Below are 22,383 nucleotides of genomic sequence, written 5' to 3'. Positions count from 1 at the left end.
ACAATTGTTGTCCTTGCTTCAGAGAGGGAACAAGAAGAAATGTGTTAATCACCTTTCTTCTTGGACCTCTGAGAAAAATTCACACAAAATGTTTTTTTTGAATCCATATTGGATATGAGACAAACATAAGGAAAAACTTCCTGTATAGGAGAGTTGCTTCACAGTAAAATGATTACTTAGGAAAAGCAAAGTTCTAATTCTCCTAAATCCATTCCTCTGGGACTCTTCAATTCAATCCTGACTATAAGCTATAAGGACAGACTAACTAATGTCTCAACTCCTCTTCTCTCCCCATAATTCTCTTTGGAGGACTGCCCACGTATAAATGCAGAGATGACACCAGCATCACTGTTTTGCTGTAATAAATTAGATAGTTGTGCTACCTTACTCTAAATTTGAGCCCAGATATATTTTTAACTTCCTAACACTTTTATATCAATGAGTCATTTATGATAGAATCATGAACCACAACCCTTTAAATTGAGGGGGAGTGTGAAACACTCACTTTAGCCTTAGTTTCTTTTCTGGGTGGCCTGCCTCTAGACATTTTCTTGTTGACGTCATCAGCTAATGGAATTGCTACCTGAAGGAAACTGACAAGTGGGCTGCATTCAGAATTAATATTTTGATTTTGAAAATGAGTGAATAATGAAACGTTTCTTTCTTTATTTGATTGTCCCTACTATTCTTGGCTTGTTTGTCCCCCCAGTCATTTTCCCTTTCATCTTCCCTTACGATGCATTCTGCATTCATTCTTTTTTTCGTTTTTCTTCCAAATCCAGCTCCTTCCCTTTCTGCCTACTCTGCTCTCTGTGTGTTGTTGAATTGTTCCATCCATTGAATCTTGCCTTCAACAACTACTTCTCTTTCAGATCCTTCATGAAAACATATTTATGTTTTTGAAGGCTCTTAATTCTTACTTGAGTGCTTCAAAGACTGGAACTAGGGAGGACCAAATGAAGGAGGTGCTATTAATAAGACTCCCAGTACATGTGTTCAGCCATGGTCTCAGCTGGTGTTTGTCTTAACTTAGATTGTCAACTCTTTACACAAAGACTGTGTTCTATCTTGTACAGCATTTTTTGCCACCCTGATGCTTTGGAAGCAAAGTGTATTAAAGTCTCCAGGTTTAAGATAAATATACCTCTTCAGGGCACATCAAACCTAAATTCCTTCTGAGAATCTGTAAAAGGTATCCTTGTGTTTTCCAAGAGCAGAAAATCCTACAGCTTTGTGAACAATGAAGAGAGAAAAATAGGGTTGTAGAGAGAGTAAGCATATGCATGTGCGCCTGTGTGTTGGGGGCAGAAGGAAAGAGGAGGTTTTTTAATTTGACAAGAAATTATTTCAGGACAAAATGGTTAAGTCAACAAGAAGTGAGTAGCACAGGATGGATTGTATGTATTTTCTAGCCAAACTCCTCAAAAGCCCTTGAAAAACCTGTGGTTTAATTTTTATTCCATTTACCAATACGTTGTTAAGTGCCTACTGTGTGCTAGACACTGGAGCATACAAAATGACTATGGGTCCTGCCCTCAAGGAGCAATCAAGGAATTCATCTTTCAAATTAACGTTGTAACAAAGACAAACAATAAGTAATAAAATCATGCAGTCATTGCTTCTGACAGCAAAATGCAGCATTCCCCACCCAGAGTCTCCCAGTTCTTCCATGAAAAGAAGGAATATTGGTTGTACTATTGTGACATTTCTTTCCCTTTTCTTCTTCAAGACGTTTTGGATCATTTAAGCCAGACTTAGTCTGAATAAAGATTTTAAGAAAGGAGAGAGGATAAAAAAGGGGGGGGAGTGTCTCACTTATTAAGGATGGTACTGCTCAAACTCTTTTTATTTTTTCAAACTACTGATGACACTAGGGTATCCTAGTGTCTTGAAACAGATTATCCCATTCTTCTAGTGTCTCATTCGTATCATTAACTTTCATCTCTGTTTATTCAAAAGGAATAATTTATATGTCCTGATTTATCTGGCTGAATACATATTTATGTAATATTTACAAGTCATAAAATTCATAAAGTCTGTTGATTTTCAAATTCTCAAGCATTTTATACAAATCTGAAACAATAATGAAATGATTTTCATATTTATCCTGGTCCCTTTCTCTAGTCCTTGCTGTCATGTCAAAGTTTGATTATGTCTACACTATGTTAGGACACTAGCCTAAGGCTTGAAAATGAGAATGAAACAATTTGGCCTTCATTGCTTAAAGGCAGTTGAGCAATTATGTCTGGGAAAAAAAAAAAGAGGTTTCTTTCTTGCGTCTTACTGTATTTGAAGTTGTAGAAGTAAAGGTGATTTCTTTTAAATCAGCCTGACATTTTTCCTAAGACTATCTGTTTCATTTGCAATCATTCACAGTGATGACCTGTATTCACATGAGGGTAACTCCAAAGGCCTAAAGGAGACATGTTAAAACCCACTGTGACTCCTGGGTGACCACTGCTGTCTCCAGCCTATCTCCTTGTGCAGGCACTGCACTGCAATACACACTCACACTTCAGGCAGCTATCCCTGTCAAGTGTCTTTGCTCTACAATTGTCATAAATGAAAAAGTGCCTGCACAAAAGGGAATTTGCCATGTCTCTAACACCTCCTACAGATGTGCTTTCTCGCAAGTATGCTTTACTTTACACAACAGATAAGTAACCTGGAAAAGTAGATCAATCAAATATGTACAAATTGGCTTCTGTTTTCCCACTGATGAGCCTTTTAATTCCACAGGTGATTTTTTTCTTAATATATGACTGCTCCTCAATGTTTACCATTTTTCTACCTCTTTTTCCCTCCTTCTCTGCAGTAAAATACTAAAAAGTGAAAACAAACAAAAAAGTCCTTGCATAGAATAACCCTGTAGTGAATCAGTCAATTAGCAAATATTTATTGAAGGCCCGTTATATGTATATGTTCAGCACTCTGCTAGGAGGGAGTGGGGCAGTGGGGATGTATGTGTGTCAAATGTAGTGTCTGCCCTTGAGAAACTTTGAGTCCAATTAGGGAGAAGAGGAAGACATGTGAAACAATTAGAGAACAGGACAAGATGGTAGAGAATGAAATGTTATTTTGGCAGGCCACTTAACCTTTCAAAAAACCTCAGTTACCTTATCTGGAAAATGAGAGCAATAAATCTGCACCATATGGTTGTTGGGAGGAAGTATTTTTAAAACCTTAAATTAATAATAAATGGTGGGAGTGGCAGTGTGGCATAGTGGATAGAGAGATGGCGTGGTGGATAGAGAATTGATCTTAGTTCAAGTCCTGTGTTCAGGTTCCCCTTTTAACAGCTGATGATATGACTCTGGCTAAGTTACTTGACCTTCAGTGCTCTAGGCAACTCTTTAAGGTTTTTAAGTTGTAGAGAAGGTGCTGGCTTGCATTGGTAGAACTTTTCTCATCTTGGAGTTTCCTATACCAAGGAAGGGAGGGAGAGAGAAAGGAAGGAGGGAAAAGGAGGAGGGAGGGAACAATGAAAATCTTCTAAAGACATAAGAACTTCCATTTTATTTCCTTTACTACAGATAGTAATGAAATATTAGCTACATAGTTTTCCATGCACAAGGATGGAAAAGGTGACCTAGAAAGACATCCTCCAGGTAGAAGAGAATTAATCACATGAAGATTTTGCCTAGACTGCCATTATTTTTTAATCATAGCTTTCATCCGTTTCAGTGTCCATAAAGCAATTAATTTTTCTTGAGAAAAGAAAAGAATTACAATTCTCTGATTCATTTTTTTTAAAAGCACTGACTGCTTTTCTCTTGCAAAATAAAAATAATCTTTCAAATGTTTCCTTTTGTAAAGCAAGACAGAATATTTAGGCTGATCTGGTACTACCACAGTTTACTTTGAGCTAAGTAAAATTAATTCAAGAATTCTTTTAGTTTTATTTTCCTTCTCTTTGGACTTTTATAAGGAAAATAATAACAACTGGCATGTCTATAGTGCTTTAGAGGTTACAAAGTACTTTATATATTTTATCTCACTTTAGGTTTATGAATTCCCGCTTTTGCTGAGTTCTGCTTTGCCTCATGGGTGACAGACAGCATCTCAGTGATCTTTCAGTCATATGAGCATTGAAGAGTCTTCACTGTTATGTTGGCTCAGATGCCTAGAACTGTGTGACCATGGGCAAATCCTTTCATATCTCTAAGCCTCCATTTCCTCATCTGTGTGATGAAGATAATATTTGTACTGCTTATCTGACAGTTGTTATGAGGAAAGCAATTTGTAAACCTTAAGAAAGGACAGTAATTTGGGTAGTTATTATTTGACAATGAATAACCTTTTTATTAGGTTGTAAAAGCAGATCTTGATCATCTTACAAACATCAAACTAGAAGAATACTACTGTTAGGAATGGGAAAGTTGACAGGCTTCTGTGTGGCGATTCCTTGATGTTTTGTCCATGCTCTCACATCTTTGGCTTACCTCTCCATCTCTAAGAGTTATAACATTATTGACTGGATCATTTGTTTGAGAGAGAGTAGCTGCAGGCTACAGAACCATTCACTGACTCTTATTCTTTTACTACCCACCCTTCAGTTCTTACTATACCCTCACAATACTCAATATTTTTCTTATGCAGAATTTGAAACATTTGAGGGACCCCGAACTTTTGTCCCTAAAGATTTTTTTAAATAACCTTCTAGTCTTGAATACATTTTGTCTGAGCAGGATAGCCTATAGTCAAGGAGAGTAACTTAGCATACTAGAGATGACTGAGCAAAAAATGACCAATAGGGAATAGATACCCATGATAAATAACAAGGTGCTAAGAGAGCACCTAGTTTCCCCACTGAACTCACGTCACCTGGCCTAAATGAATTGCATTGTAAGATAGTGAAAGAACTGACAAATGTAACTGGTGAGACACTTGTCATTTGGTATTTGAAAGAGTATGGAAAACAAGAGAGGTATCACAGGATTGGAGAAAGGCAAATGTCTAAATTTTAAAAAGTGGGGGTGTGGGGTGGGAAAAAATCAATCTGCAAGAGATAGACTGGTAAGCTTGACTTCAATTCCTGAGAAAATTCCTAATTGTATCATTAAAGAGATGGATGCTGAACATATTCTCGTAATGGAAATGGTGATTTCAAAGAGCCAGCATGCTTTCATCAAAACAGTTCATGCCAGACTAATGTTCTTTCTTTCTTTTTTTTTTAGCAAGATCACTAATCTAGATATGGAAATGACCATAATTTTAGTTTGCTTACTATGCACTAGAAATTTTTAAATAAAATATTACATATTATTTTTATGGAGAAAATGGAGAGCTATGGATTGATTACACATTTATGTAGTCAGATGGATTCAGAACTGGCTAGGTGGGGCCAGACTCAAAAAGTAGTTGTTAATGATTCATTGTCAACAGACCACAAAGTCTACAGTGGAGTACTTCAAGGATCTGTACTTGGCCTGCTATTGCTTAATTTTTAAACAGTGACATAGTTAAAGACATAGATAGATAGATAGCATGCTCATCAAATTTACAGATAACTGAGAGCTTAGCGGAATAGCTAACACGTATAGGATCTTGACAGAGTAGAATTCTGGGCTAAATCTAATAAGATGAAACTCAGTAGGGATACATGTAGAATCTTAAATTTGGGTACAAAAAGATTAGCTTAACAAGTACCATATAAGATAGTAGTTATCCTGAATAAGACCTGGGTGTTCTAGCTAAAAGTTAGCAATGTAATGTTGAAGCCAAAAAGCTCATGCATTGTTAGACTATACTCGGAGAGGCATAGCTTTTAAAAATACAGACGTAATAGTTCCATTTGACTCTTTCATCAGACTACATCTGAAGTGTTGCGTTCAGTTCTGACATCACAACTTAAGAAGAATATAAAATACTATTTAAATAAAGAAATTTACATGTTAATTTTGCTGCACAAGTTATGCATAGTAGATTTGTAGTTTCATGTGCAATCATCTTTTTTACTGTACTATGTTATGTTACTATATACTAATATATTCCATAAATTAAAAAAAAAATTTAAGAAAGAAAAATAATTATATAAATGTATTACTGGAAAGTGTCCAGTAGAGAAAGCCAAGCATTACCAAGCATTTGTTAAGCATTGTAATGACATTGATAAAAATAAATAACTGGATACATAAAAAAGGGGTGTGTGTGTGTGTGTGTGTGTGTGTGTGTATTAGCGGGAGAAGATCCTAGCAGCTAAGGTACTGGGAAAGTCTTCTTGAAGAAAATAGGATCTGATTTGAGTCTGGAAACCAGAAGGCAGAAGTTAGGAGGAGAGCCTTCCATGCATTAGGGAAGAAGCCAGTGCAAAGGTGGTGCAATGGGAAATGGAATGTCATACGTGAGAAACAGCAAGCAAACCAGTGTGGCTGGATTGGAGAGTCTGTGGTAGGGAGTGAAGTATAAGAAGACTGGAAAAGTAGGAAGGGACCACTTTTCATATATGTTATAGTAAGAATTCCTTTTCATGAATGGATTGATCTAAAGGGCCACTGAGGTCCCTTCCAACTCTCAAAATTCTGTGATTCGATGATTCTGAGTAATTTAGCAAGAGATTAATAAAGGCTTTTTGATTGACTGATTGAGAGGCACAGGAAACATGGTGTTTTTATTTAATACAACAAAGAAAGATGGAGTCCAAGGAACACAAGAGGTGCCATCCAGCTGGGATAAGCTTCAGTGTATGGAGTTTGGACAGTTTAATCTTCTTGTACCTTGACTTTTCATTTTGGAAATTGAACTGATTATCACGTCTCACCTCACCGAGGGCTTATGAGTAATAATCAATTATTATAAAGCTTCCTTTCCCCCTCCCCCACCACCCTAGAATAAGAAGCGTTATTAGTATGGTTGGTAATAATAAAATGCATTTAGGAGAAAATCAGAGATCACTTAGCAATGAGCTTCTTCTAGAGCAAGGTTTTTAGTTTGGGGGTCTACGGTCTTTCAAGGATGGATTTCATACCTTCAGATAGATTTTAGAGGGGTCTGTGGACTTGGATAGAAAAAAATGGTTCTTTATTTTCAGTATCCTCACTGATATTTAGCATTTCCTTCAATTATAAATTTTTTTAAAAAAAAGTTATTCTGAAAAGGGATCTATAGGTTATATCTGACTGCCAAAAGAGGAGTCCATGATGCACAAAAAAATCTCTGCTTCTAGAAACTCAACATACTATTAACAACAATTCATATTTGTATGGCACTTAAAATTTTACAAAGGGCTTCCATCACAGCAATCTCATGAAATTGGTGGTACAAGTATTATTATCCCCAGTTTATAGATGAATAAACTGAAGTTTGAAGAGGTTAAATGATTTTCTTCTGATCACGAGGCTACCAAATAATTAAGCCAGGATTTGGTACAAATTCAAGCATCCTTTCGCAGCCCCATGCTGCTTCTCATATTAAGATATTAAGATGTTAGAATCTAGTATGAAGCAGCGGTCTTGTATTCTGTGTCTGGGTGAATTTTAAGAAGGTGAACATTTTGAAGATAGAATATGGGAGGGAAAAAGAGGAGAGTTTTGTTAAAGGAGTCTTATTTTTTTCTCTTTCTCAGCTGAACTGGAGTTTGTCCAGATCATTATCATCATTGTTGTGATCACGGTGATGGTCGTGGTGATCATTTGCTTGTTGAATCACTACAAGCTCTCAACACGGTCCTTCATCAATCGGCAGAGTCAAAACAGGAGGCAAGAAGACACTTTGCAGCCGGTAAGTTCAGGCCTCTGGGTCCATTTAATCATGTACACAGTGCGTTTGGGGGGTGCTGTTTTTAAGACTTCCAAATAGTAAAATATCAATTCCAGGGGGCTATCCAACTTCAGTGTTCAATGTTTATCACACGTTGGTTACCTGTAGTCTATTGTGTTGTTATGTTCAGTTCTGTGATGTTCCCAAAGAATATATACAAGATTAGCTTGATGGAAATAAGGATGTTGAGATTGAATGAGATATTGGAAGTAGAAGTTCCCTTTCTTCTCTAAACTTCTGTGATTCTGTCACAGTAGATATGTCTAAAATGCTAATGTTTGGATTAGTAAAGCCTAAATGTTTCAAGCAATACTGTAAGGACATTTATTTCAAGAATGAAGCTAGAACTCAAGACAAATGCCCAGGGTGCCTGCTTCAGGCAGGGTATATTATAGAGAGCCTAATGAAAAGTTAAAGAGTAGACCATAGCCAATGTCAACAAGTTACGTTTGAGTTTCTAGTTTCCTTCTATCCTATAGAACATGGATCATTCACTTTCTGTTCCACATCAAGCTGTTAGAATGATGAAGGATCAAATGATAATAATAATAATAAAGCACATGATAAACAGGTTTTTTTTTAAGCCTATAGACAACTTTTGAAATAAACAGACATCACTTTGCCAAACAGTGGTAAAGACTGATATTCTCGGATTTTTTGAGTGTCACCGAAAGTAGCTGACCTATGGATTGTACCTGTGATACAACTAAAATCCCAGAGTAGAATCAAAAGAAACTCAATATGGGCAACATCCACAAGAACTTCATCAGCAGTATGTCAACAAAAAGCATCGAATGACCAGATCATATGTATTTGTCTGTGGAAACAGAGGGGTTTTAAGATGTCAAATCAGCTCATTGCCATGAGAAATTACAAAAACATTATTCTAAAAGAGGCTAGACTTAATGATCAATATTTATTATTTGGGAAAACAGAGTCCAGTGGGCAGTACATCATTACAGTAAAAATAGAATTCTTATGAATACTTAGCAAGACAACCTGATTGTAAGAATAATACCCCAAGTGTTTGCTGTCATTTATATAGTCTTTTAATATTTTCAAAGTGTTTTGCATATATTACTTTGAACTTCATAATATCCCTTAGAGTTGGGTACTGTTATTCCCATTTTCCAGATAAGAAAACTGAGGCCTAAAGAATATAAACACAGGGGACAATGACAGGTTATCTTCAGATATTTGAAGATGTTTACATAAGAGTGAATAAGTACAGATTTATTCGTTGTGGCACAACTAGTGCCAGTGATTCCAAGTTTTAGAGAAGAACAATACAGCAAAATTTCGTAAAAATTAGAATTACCCAAAATAGAGAGAGGCTGCTTTTGTAAGGCACCAGTTTTCCTGTCACATAAATATTAAAGCAGAATAAATATCCATTTAGCATGGATATCTTAGAAGGGCTTCATACATCATGCAAAGAGTTGAGCTCTGATCAATAAGGTCCCTTTCAGCTCTTAAGACAAAGCAGTCTTTGACCTTCAGGAGTTTACATTCTACTTCAACTGTGCATTTTGACTCCTACCTCCCTCTCACAACTTGTCATGAGAAAATTAGGGGAGGATCATCATGGTTCATCCATCTGAATTCTACATTAACCAAGGGATGTTTATGAAAACTCTTGTTTCATGTAGTATTGGTACCATAGTCTTAAAAGTTCATTCTACTCCAAGCTTCTTTACCTGTCATAGAGGAACAGCTTTTAGAGGTTCTTTCTGAAAACAAATGGATGGTGTTTAAAAGTCCCTGTCTAGAGAGGTATCTCCTGGCCTCACTTGCATTTCTCCTACTACTTTGACACACCTGACACTCAGTAAATCTGATGCTCTGGACCTTGTCTTGGATAAAACATTGTCAAAATGATGGTTTTTCATTTGAAATATCATGTTGTATATGTAGCCATCTACTTGAATTTGTTTATCAGGAAAACCTGGATTCAAATCCCATCTCAGACATTGACTACCCATGTAATCTTGGACGAGTCACTTACCCTCACTGTGACTCAGTTTCCTCATATGTGAAATAAAGGAATCATAGCTCAAAGACTTCCAAGATTCCAGCTCTAAATCTATGCTCCTATGATCTTAAAGGTATTTTGTGATCTCTGAAACACCATGTAAATGTAGACTATTATTTTCCCTCCTTCAAAGACTTCTTCCAATGCCTTTCCACATCCCTGGGTTCCCAAAGGCTGTACAAGTGGAGCACAAACTTCGATATATCTTATCAACCCAAAGAAGCTTGATGGAGAAGTCCAAGGACAGACATTGTCATCAAAAGACTAGTCTAGCTAAGTGTAATCAGATTTTTTTTTTTCTGCCACAGAAGCACTTAATGAAAGGAGAGGGTGGAGGGTGCATTGTAGAACTCCCCTCAGATCTTCCATTTAAGGAGGGAACTCAAAGCAGCCATCTCATAATACCCCACACAAGACTATTATGCCTCTGGTCAGATGCCCTTCTCTCCCCCCACCACTCTTCTGCCCACCCTCTTCAGTTTCTTTTTATAGATTGACTCTCCCTGTTTGATTGTGAGCTGCTTGAAGATAGGGATTGTCTTTTGACTTTCTTTTTATTTCTTGTGCTTAGCACAGTTCCTGCCACATAGTAGGAACTTATTAAATGTTTATATTGCTTGACTGAAAACTATTTATTAGGTAAAACCTGGACAGATTGTACTCTGCCCTAGTGAAGGGAGTATCCATACAGAGTGCTATGAGGCTCTGGCAAGTTTGTTTCGAGTTCAGTGGTTCTCAGACTTTTTGGTTTCAGAACCCCTAAACACTTTTTAAAATTATTGATGACCCCCAAGACCTTTTGTTTATGTGGATTATGTGTATTGACATTTATCATCTTAGAAATTAAACTGATACATTTAAAAGTATTAATTCATTTTAAATAATCATAATAAATCTATTATATATGAACATATTTTTATGAGAAATGTTTTGTTTTCCAAAACAAAAAATAATGAAAAAATGGCATTGTTTTATATGTTTTTGCAAATCTTATGACTAGCTTTATGGAAGACAGCTAGAGTCTCATATCTGATTTTGCATTCAGTATGTTTAAATATGTCATTTTGGTTGAAGAAAATCCAGCTGTACACGTAACATAGTTAGAAAAAGGAGAAGTATTTTAATAAACAATGTCTTAGTATTATTACGAAAAATAGTTTTAAATGCCCTGAAATGGTCTCAGGGCCCCCCAAGAGTCCATGAACCACACTTTTAGAATTACAGTCTCATGAAGAAATGAAGCACACAAGCAAATCTTATATATATTCACATTAATGGAGAAGCTCAGTAGTTGGATAATTTTTAAAAGTGTTATTACACTTAATAACCCAGAAATTAATTGTATTTCAAACCGACACCAAAGCCATGTTATGGCGATCACTCACTGAAGCCATATACAAAGTGTTATGTGACAACACCCACCTTTGTGATCACATTTCTTCTCTACTTATGATTGAGAAAATCTAAGAAGTGATGTATTTGCATAGAAATAATAGCCTAAATTGAGTTATATAGTTCATACCATCCCTGAGTTCAGGAGTGTACTTAAATGTTTCAGTTTCAAAGGTCATCTTCTTGACCATATTCTACGTGGCAAGAAAAGGCTATTAGGTAATGAATTTTGTCAAATAAACCTTTGTCTTAACTTCTCTTCAATTGGTTTGAAAAGACCGTATGCGTACAATTGTGTAAAAACATGGTGACCTAGAGATTCAGGCTTTCTATAGTATCAGTGTGAGTATCTTATGCATTGTATTTACAAGGTGATAGAGTTAGAGTTGGAGGGAACCTTAAAGATTATATAGTCAAAGCCACTTTATTTACAGATATGGAAACAGGACCCAAGAGGTAAAGTAATTTGACCAAGATTAAATAGTAAGTGCTAACAGCCAGGATATAACTATGTCCTTTAACTCTAAAACACTTGACTTTTTCCATTGCCTCATATGTCACCATTGTCTTTTTTGAGTGACACTAAAAGCTGGCCCTGAGCTGGTGATTTCTCTTTGTCAGCAAAACTGAATACAGCTGGCCTCCAGCTTAGGAATGGGTCATATTCCCAAAGTTTAGTTGAAAATAGCAACAACAGATTTTCACTAGAAACAGTATTATAAATGGTTTTTAACATCCCAGGCTGGATCATAAAAGCCTATATAGTCAGTAAGCATTTAAATGCCTACACACTTCTAGTCACTGGGGACAGAATGGGAACATCCTGGCAAGGTGAACAAAAAAAAAAATTCATATTATAAAAATAGGCAAAATTAATACGAGGCAGGTTGGGGAAGGTGGAGCACACACTAGCAACTAGGAGAATCAAGAAAAACTTCATGCAAAAGGTGATATTTGAATTGAACTTGAAGGAACCTTGAAATTCTAAAAAGCCCATGCAAAGGCACGGAGTGCCTGATAGATGGAGTGTTCTGTATGAGGAGCAGCAAGGCATTCAAAGAGAATACAAAGATGAAAATAAAAGACTCTGCCCTAGAGGAGCTTTCATAGAGGAGCTATGTAGGCTGGATGTAGGGGAATTGGACTGGAGAGTGCATGTATGGGAGTCGTATATAATAAAGCTAGAAAGGTAAGTGAGAGCCAGATTGTAAAGAGATTTAAATGTCAAATGTGAGGGCTTATCTTTGATCTAGAGGTAATAGGGAGCCATGAAAGTTTATTGAATAGGGTTTATTAAATAATAAGTACTTTAGCTGATTTCTAAGTTCTAAGGGTGGTAGGCCATGAACTCCAAGGGGAAGGAGGATAATACAAGATAAGGCTTCCTTTTATGAACACACAACTATCCCTAGGCAAAGTTTTGAAGTAGGTAAAGGTGTTTTTTTTTTAGTGGCCTTCCATTTTGTGTCTTGGCTCCTTCTTCACTTCCTGATACCAAAACTCCCTTAGCTCCAGATACCTAGGACCTAGGCTCAAAAAAGCCTAGAAAGGCTTAGGACATTCATCCATTCATGCACTGAACATTTTTTAAATATCAACTGTGTGCCAGGTATTATGTTAAATGCTGAGAATACAAAGGAGCTTATTTTCTACTGACTGGATATAACGTACATAGATAAGTAAATACAAGATAAATCATAGAGGGGAATAGTAATATTAGCTGGATAGAAGCAGAAATACTTTCCAATCCGAGGTGACACCAGAACTGTGTCTTAAAGGAAGCTAAGTATTCTAAGAAGTAGGGGTCAGGAAGGAGTGCATTCCAGGCCTAGGAGATAGAATGTCTTATGGCATATCTTGGGTCAGTTTGGCCAAAATGTAAAATGTTTCATATTAGGAAATTAATATGAAATAAGGCAGGAAAGGTAGGTTGAAATCAGATTGCAGAGGGTCTTAAATGCCAGGCTGAAGAGTTGATTATTGTGTCCATGGAGACACTATATTATTCCTACAAGGTTTAGGATTAGAAAAGATCTTCCCTTATTGAGAAGAATTATCTTTATTTGTATTTCCCCAGTGTTGGTGTTGAGCCTTTACTTTTAGCATCACCTTCAGAGTTTTTCCAAAATCAGCGATCTTGGATGAGGGTCAAATCCTATTAATGAGCATGAATTTTCTAATAACTGAATTTAACCCATGGGGATGATTCAGTTCACTACTCAAATGTGAAATGTACAGTGACAATTTCACAGTGCTGCTTTGGCACCAATTCCGCCCCTCCCCCCCCAACTCTAATGATACTGTACCCCACAACAGAATAACAGCTATTTTAAAACAGCTGGTCTGACCTATATGAATTGAGTTGAAAAAATTTGCTGTCAGTTACAGCTTGGGAAAAATAAAAAGGAAAAATTTTCAGTGGATAGTTATGATAGAAATAAGTAGTCTTAATTTGATCCTGTGCTCTAAACAGCTTTGTTCAGCCAAAAAAAAAAAATTCCTAGGTGAGCCTCCACAAAAGTGCTTAATAGTGCTTCTCACAGCTCTGGGACCCCTCCCTGCTTACCAAGTTCATTAGACTGTTTTGATTTTCCCTCTCTCCAAGTCCCAACCAGTGAATCTGGGCTAAAGCATGCCAGATGATTTATGAAGTCAGAGCACAAGTCATTTAATTAAATCAGAATACAAAGTGAATAACTAGTTATTGAATCAGGTTGTAAACTTTCCACAGTTAAGCCCTTCTGCTCCTCCCAACGTGGGGGAAGAAAGACAATCACATTATCAACTCAAGTTGTTAGAGATTAGAATTGCAGCAGTCTTTGCTTAGTTACTTTCGTTTCATCAATGGTGAAGAAACAAAATAGATGAACCAATTTGGCACCTCTCAGAATCTCTTTCCTCAAATTTTCCATGTTCACGAACATTAGAATGGCTCCTGCCATCCCTGTCCACATTCACAGCAAGGTCTAGACGTGGCTAGTATTTCTGGCTCTCTCATTCCCCTGCCTGCATCTGCCAGTCATCACTACCTGCATTCTACCATCCCCTAGGAGATTCTTGTAGCCTCTTTTAAACTGCACTTACTGAAAGCAGTCTTACTCAATCTGTGTGTTCCAGAAATGGAGTACAAAGATTTTCTACCAGATATCGTGGCTCTTTTTTCACCCCAAACCTTATAGAAAATGGAAACTGTCCATCCACATAGAACTTTCACTACATATCCTAGAGGTAATAGGGAGCCAATGAAAGCTGTGGAAATCAGGAAGGGAGAGTATAGAAAATATCTATGCCCACTTAATGTTCCATACTCTGGTTTTACTTGACTTCCTTCCTACCCTTTTCACCCTTTGCTTCTCTTGCCATTTAAAATTCCCATTCAGTCAGCTATTAAGAAAACATTCTCACTAAGCTATTAAGATTCCAAAGCTTCATTCTCCTAGAGCTGTGTGCTTTTTTAAAAGGAGATTTTTGTTTACTTCATGGGGCAGACTGGTCTAGTTGAAGGAGCACTGATTTGGAAAATAAGGTCTGGGTCAGAGACTTAACTCTGCTACTCACTAGCTTGGTGGTTCTAAAGTCATTTATGCTCTCTGAACCTCAGTTTCCTCATCTGTAAAAGAGAGATGATAATACTTATACTTCATAAGGTTGTTATAGAGAACATATTCAATTCAGTTCAACAAAGAACTAGCAAACAAGTCTGCAGTGTGTAAAAGCACTGCATTAAATTGTGTAGGTATAGTAAAACCATTCCTGCTTACATTTTACTACTGGAGATATTAATAATAATGATAATAATTATCAGATTAATGCGTATTTGGTAGAACTAAAGTATAGTGCAGTAAAGAAGGAGCCTGAATTTGGAGTAAGGAGATACCTGGGTTTAAATGCTTTTGGTCTGTGAACTTAGGGCAAGTCACTTTCTCTCTCTTAGCCTCAGTCTAGTTATATGTAAAATGGGGATAATTATACCTGTAGTCCCTACCTCAGAAGATAGTTGTGAGGCTCAAATGAGATAAAGTGCATGAAGTACTTTACAGACCTTTAAAATGTTAGCTGTTATTGAAGCAAAGTTTAAAAAAATCTCAACAATGCAATAGAAAGCTATATTTGGGCAGGGAAGTGCCCAGTGCGGTCAAGCCTGCCTGTCTATAAGTCTGCCCATGAGGTCAAGCTCCGAAAAGCTGCTTCTACCTATTGACTGCTTTTTCCCTTCCTCTACTTTTAAACATGCAGATTCTCTAAAAATTGTAATAGTGTCTCTACAAGTCCATCCCATCAACTTTATTTAGACTGACTAGTAGGGTATTTTCTAGAATCCCTTGCCTAGCACCAGGGGTAGAGGGATGTAGCAGAGAGAGGAATCCCAGTCATCTGTGGCCATTCATCTGTAGGAGTCATTTGGAAATTCAAGGGATTGCAGTTTATCAGGAGCAGTGAGGCACGATGGGAATCCTTTATCTTCCCTAACATAATAGCTAGCGATGATATAATACTTGAAGGTTTACAAAGTGCTTTATAAATATTATCTCAATTTAAACTCACAACCCTGGAAGTCAGGTGCTATTATTATTCCCATTTTATAGAAGAGGAAACTGAGGCAAGCAGAAATTAAGGGACTTGCCCAGAGTCACATGGCTAAGTGTCTGAGGCCAGATTTGAACTCCAGTCTTCCTAACTCCAGGGCCAGTGCCCTTACCACTGTTCCACCTAGCTGCCTTCTGACCCCATTTCCTGTATATCTGTTGTTGAGGTTTGTTCATTCTAGAAAAGGATTAATGACATCAGGAAGGTGATGTCATGACTTGCCAGTGAATTGGATTTAAGTGAGGCAGGGCTGTGCGAAGTCACCAGCCTCACTTTTTCCTCCAGAGCCATCTGGATCCAGTGACAAGAGATATTTCAGGATAGCTGGCCATGGCCCCAGATACAGTGGGAGACCTTGGCCTTTTTAAGCTAACATCTTTCCAAGGTCTTAGTTTGTCAACTGATGCCTTGAACAAGGGAAATGAAGACTCCACAGAGCGGTGCCAAGCCTATCCATAACTCCCCCCTTCCACTTGTCTTTGAGTAGGCTGGTGACTTCTGACTCCCTTATTTTGGGTGACTAAAGAAAACTGGGTGGGCAAGTGGCAAAGATTCCATTAAGGATTTTTTTTTTTAATTTTGAGAAGCCAGAGCTTGATGCTAATTTGCTTTCATGAGCCTCCCCTCATGGTTTTAGGAGAGCTAATGAAATAATGTTTGTAAAGAGTCTCTTCCTTTTCTTGGAGGAAAGGTGCTCACTGAGCAACAGGTAAATGAATATGTTTGCTGTTGGGTGTTGAAGTTTCTCTTGCCCTGGTCTGTGCTAATTCTAGATTTTCCCTTACAGAGGTCCCCAAAGTGGGTGATACTGCCCTCTGTGTGTTGCTGGAACTATCCAGGGGATTGTAGTATCCTAAGGTGCACTTTGGGGGCTTTGAATAAAAATAAGGGGGTGATGGAAACATAAGAAAAGAAGGGAAGAAAATTAGGAAAACCTGTTCATACGTATTTCATCTGTTGTGTAACACAGTTAAATATATAAGGATTACATTATTTTTCAAATAAACACATAAAATGCAAGTTATAACCCATCAGTGGTCAAGTCTGCCGTCAGGGATTAACAAGCATGTGTTGGCAGGGTGTTGGCAGGCAAGCATGTCAGACCTTGTCAGGAAGTCCAGCATGAATTGGCAGGAATATGTGCATGTGATGACTTGTTTACAATACGATACTGTATAGTTACTTGATGCAATATCGCATCATCAAAATTTCAATGCAGGAAAAAAACCCAGAAATTTACAATAAATTATTAAATTTAAGATGTCATTTAAAAAAAATTATATAGTTTTGAAATGATATAAATTTCAAAAAAAATTAAAGAGTTAAAGAGAGTAGATTTCCAGGGGGCCGGTGAGTAATTTTTATTTTTTAAAAAGGGAGTGGTGGGCTAAAAAAGTTTGGGAACCTCTGCCTTATACCGAGCTAGGGCTGGACTGAAACGTGACAACTGGCTCTTAGAATTTACAGTTGAAACCTAGTGAGCATGTGGTGCCCTCTGCTGAGCAAGCTGGGGAAGTGCAATGTTGTTAATGGAGTCAGCATCACTTTTCTTCTCCAGTAGAACAGGTCTATACATCCCCATTCTAGTTCAGGACTCTTTCTTGGACTTGTTTATGGAACCAGTTCCAGGGCCATCTCCAGTCATCCTGATCTATATTTGGCCACTGGACCCAGATGACTGTGGAGGAGAAGTGTGAGGCTGGTGACTTTGCACAGCCCTCCCTCACTTAAATCCAATTCACTGAAAGTCATGGCTTCATCTTCCTGATAACACCCCAAAATAACACCTCCTGCCTGTTTACAACTAACTTGGGTAACAGGAGGGTGGGTACCTGTTATCTTGCTTTTCACTTATTTAATTTGACACTGTGACTTGTGACTCCCAGGTTGTCACTGAAAAGTCAACGACAAGAGTTTACATATAAGGAAACATAAATTCTAAAAAACATACTTTTAGAGGAAGTTAGAAGAATAGAGGAAATATGTGACTAAAAGGTCTTAGGCCATTCTAGAGGGAGAAAAACCAAGCAGCATGATACTGTGGATTGAGGTTTAAAGTTGGGAAGCACCTTAGAAGCCATCTAGTACAACCATGTCAGCTTATAGATGGGAAAACCAAGTCCCAGGGTAGTGAAGTAACTTGCACAAAGTCACACCGTAGTAAGAAGTGAAGTCTGGATTTAAATGTAGGTCCTCTGTCTCTCAATCCACTACACTTTCTACAGTACTACTCAGGAAGACCTGCATTCCAATTCTCCTTCAGATACTACTTGGGGATGAGTCACATCTAATCTCTCTAAGCTTTGGTTTCCTCATCTATAAAACAAGGGACTGAACCAGTGATCTCTAAGATGCCTACCAGCTATAAATTTATTTATTAATCCTATAATACTATACCATTGGTCCAATAATGACTTCTGTAAGGATTTTACCCATAAGAAACAAGAAAAAGAAGATTCGAGTGAGGAAAACCCCATCTGTGGAGTATGAAAATAGCCATATCTACATTTTTGCACGTGAAAAGACTCATTTCTAAAGATAGGGGAGATGTGGATTAACTTCTGAGGTTGTTGCATTTGCTTCTTTCTCTTCTTTCTCCCATGGGTTTTTGTCCCCATTTTGTTCCCTTTTTGCCAGTATTAAGATGGAGTGGAAGAGCTCTGCTCGCTGACTCTGCCCCTAGGCCCATTTCTAGCAGTGGTAATCCCTTTCCAGAATGCCATAGGAGGGATGTAGCAGTGAAGGCACAGGCTGCGATTGGACCCAGCATCCCTGCTTCCAAACTCAGCAGGAGGCCAAGCTGCTAGAGCCAGTCAGCTTTCATTAGTGCGCACGTTGATAATGCCCGTCTGGTACTCTGAGATACAGTTCCAGGAAAGCCCTGTGAGGAGAGTGTTGTACTGTCCCTGAATTTAGTGGGGAGAAAAAACATTTCTGGATGAAAGTGAAAAATAGAAATCCAGAGCTAAATTAAATTACAAGAAAAATAAATGTTTAATGCGGAACAGCAATGGATGATTCAGTGATGTAACTCTTGTTGCACTGGTTCTTTCGTTAAGTTCTATTTGTTTTCCAATGCATTCATTTATTAGATTCCTGTACTTTGAGACTGTCCAGCTTTCTCTTTATTGCTTTGTATGCTCAAGGAGTTATTCTTACCCTACCTCCAATAACAGACTTGAATATTCCAGTCATAATCTTTAGAGATATATGCATTCCTGATTGGAGTGTTTCATGCCAATGCTATCATGAGTGTAACGTATGGCACAACGAACCTTCCTTTCTGTTCTATCATGCCACCCCAGGTCCCCTGGCCCTCAGGTGGGTAGCTAGGTGGTGCAAAGGTAGAATTGAAGGAAGAGGTGACTTGGACTTAGTGAGTGGGGAAGGAGGGGGATGTAATGGGGGGATAAGTGTAAGAGTCCAGAGCTAGAGCTTTGCAATATAAAAGTAGCTCCCTCAACTTTTTCATCTTCAGGAGTTACCACAGTGGTCAAATACACAACCCAACCCCATTTCATACTGCCAGGGATGAAGACAGGAGGGCAGAATGCTAGGGTACAGATTGTATGTTTTCTTCACAGAGGATAGAGGGTTATCCTTTAGCTATGAGAAATGATGATGGATGGATACATGATGATTAACAATTACAGTAATAGCCATTAATAAGATACTTTGTTGTTGAGTCGTGTCTCACTTTTCATGACCACCATTTGGGGTTTTCTTGGCAAAGACACTGGAGTGGTTTGCTATTTCTTTCTCCAACTTATTTTTATAAAAGAGAAAACTGAGGCAAACAGGATGGAGTGATTTGCCCAGGGTCACATAGCTAGTAAGTGTTCTAGGTCAGATTTGAACTCAGGTCTTCCTTATTCCGGGTCCAGCACTCTACCCTAACTAAATGTTATCATATGTTAGATAATACCACATCTTTGTATAGTGCTTTAATATTTAAACCATTTTCACATACATTATCTAGTTGGATCTTCATGACATGAAATAGGTGAGGAAGGCGTTAGCATCCTCATTTTACAAATGGACAGATGTGCTCAAGAATGTGAATAGACTTACCCAACGTCATTGTTGTGCAGTCATTTCGGTTGTGTATGACTCTGTGACTCCATCTGGGATTTTCTTAGCAAAGATAACTGGAGGTGGCTTGTCATTTAATTCTCCAGCTTATAGTGCAGATGAATAAACTGAGATGAGCAGTGACTTGCTTAGTCACCCAGCCAGTAAGTGTATGAGCCTGGATTTGAAGTGAGGAAGATGAATTTTCCTGATTCCAAGCCCAGCACTCCATCCATTGTTCCACCTAGGTGACTTACCCAGGGTCACACAATGTATAAAGTAGAGTCCCAGATCTGAAAACCACTTTTTATTTCAAGTTCAGGGTTCCTTAATGGTATAAATTAGGTAATAATTGTGAAGTCCTTAACACAGTGCCAAGTACATATTAATTGCTTTATAAATGTTGTTAGTGTTACTATCATTTCCACCTTATGAGAACAAACCATGCACTTAGAAATACATTCTAATTTGAATCATAGTTATTTCTATATATCTTCTCCAAACAACCAAGTTATAAACTTCTTGAGGGCAGGGACTATGTCCTTTTTGATCTTTGTATCCCTAGAAGAGGGGTTCTTAACCAGAGTCCGTGAACTTTTTTTATAACTTAATAACTATTTCAGCAATTATGCTGAAATTAGCATAATTATGCTGATTATTATTTCCATTGTAATCCTTTATTTCTTATTTTATTTTTTAAATTATTTTGAGAATGAGTCCATATCCTTCACTAAACTGGGTTCATGACACAGAAAGGATTAAAGACTCCTGCCTTAAAGCCCCCATGGTGCCTTTAATATGATAGGCACTTAATAATTCTTTGCTGAATTAAAGTGAATTGAATCACAGCCTTTCTTTAACTATTTCCATGCAATAATGGAAAAAGCACAATACTTGTTGCCTTGGCTCTTCTGTTTACTGGTTTTGTGATTTGAGATGTCATAACTTCTCTGAGCCTCAGTTTCCTCTCCTATACTTTGAGAAGAATAATATCTGTCCTGCTTGCTTCAAAAGGTTTGTAAGGATCAAGTGCTATCATGTATTTGTAGACTTTGTAGACCCTAAAACAATATAAAAGTGTGATTATGGTTATCTGTTCTTATTATTTGAATTGAAGTATCTTACTTGATTGAAGTTTTTTTTTAAGAGGCACCTGAAGTAGTAGAATCAACACTGGCTTTGGAGACAGGAGAGCTAAATGATAATCCTAACTTAACTGTAAGTTGCTCTATACTATCCTGGACAAGTCACTTAACTTTTCCAGGCCTTGCTTTTCTCATCTGTAAAATTAATGATTTGAACTAGGAGAAGGTCCCTTCAATAGCTCTAGCATTCTCTGATTTTATATGCTACTTAGTTGTTTTTTAAATGTTAATTTTTATGAAATATATTTTTAATCACTTAAATAATTTCTTTGTAGCAGCCTTGCAGAGAGATCATAAATTAGACCAATATTTGTTTCAAGGCACTTGGGTAAAGAAACCAATTCAATTTGTTATTCTTTTTGGCAATTTATTCCTTGTATAATAAACCTTAAATTTCTTAATCCACTATTCACTCATTGAATAGTAAAGAAGAGAATGACCAGGACAGCTGGAGACTTTGAACCATATTGCCAAAAAAGAATTGGTGGAAGTAATTGGAAATGTTTAATATGGAGAAGAAATACTTAAGAAGTACATGAGTAGTACTTTCAAATGTATGAAGAACTGTCTTGTGGAAGAGAGATCACATCTATTCTGATTGCTAGTAGAGGGCAGAATGAGGACCAGTGTATGGAAATTACAAGAAGATAGACTTTAATTCAAGATGAACAGTTTGTGCAATTAGATACAGCTGAAAATTTAAAAGAGCTGCCTTGGTAGGTAGTGAGTTCCCCTTTCCTGGAGATTTTAATTCAGAGGTTGGATGACCATTTGTTAGGAATATTGTAGGAGATATTCAAACCTTGGGACTTGGTTGACCTAGGAAACTTCAGAGATCTTTTCCAGTAATCCATTTCTATGAATTTATTAATCAGATAAATGGTGAGATAACTGAGCATTTATCAAGCACCTGTTTCATGCTAGGCATGCTACTAAATGGAAATACAACAGAGAATGAAGCAATCTCCTCTCAAGAAACTTATGTAGATTAATATGAGTGCTATTGGGTATTTACTTCCCGTTGGAAGCAGAAGGCATTTCATTCATGCGTTTGGATAAGGGACTAACTTATTAAGCGCCTCTTTTTCCTAGTGCCCATTTATAATTCAAGGATATATATTGGTAGAGAAATGGAAGAATCTCATGGTTTAATGGAAAAGATGTGTGCTTAGGCATTAAGACTTGGGACCTAGTCCTGGCTCTATCACTAAGTAGTTATGTGATTTTTGAAGACATAAAGTTTATGCCTTTGTTTCTCAATCTACAAATTGGGGATCATTATGCTGTCCTACTTCTCTCACTGGCTTGTCCTGAGACTTAATCAGTCAATCAATAAACATTTATCAAGTGTCTATTATCTTCCTGGCACAGTGCCAAATGCTGGGATACAATTTCAAA

At 37.4% G+C, this 22,383-nt stretch overlaps 1 protein-coding gene across 11 annotated transcripts in view; it reads left to right on the top strand.

Annotated features, from left to right (window-relative positions):
• LDLRAD4 (low density lipoprotein receptor class A domain containing 4) overlaps positions 1 to 22,383 on the top strand; it is a 587,101-nt gene that overhangs the window by 536,311 nt on the left and 28,407 nt on the right. For all 11 annotated transcript variants that reach the window (XM_072604172.1, XM_072604171.1, XM_072604176.1 and 8 more), the window contains one exon: positions 7,565 to 7,719. In XM_072604172.1, coding sequence (XP_072460273.1) covers positions 7,565 to 7,719 — 155 coding nt within the window. The remainder of the gene's footprint in view (positions 1 to 7,564; positions 7,720 to 22,383) is intronic.

The sequence above is a fragment of the Notamacropus eugenii genome, chromosome 4, assembly GCF_028372415.1.
Source record: "Notamacropus eugenii isolate mMacEug1 chromosome 4, mMacEug1.pri_v2, whole genome shotgun sequence".
Taxonomy (NCBI): domain Eukaryota; kingdom Metazoa; phylum Chordata; class Mammalia; order Diprotodontia; family Macropodidae; genus Notamacropus; species Notamacropus eugenii.
The sequence above is the reverse complement of the archived record's forward strand: the minus strand, read 5'-3'. Positions and strand labels throughout refer to the sequence as shown.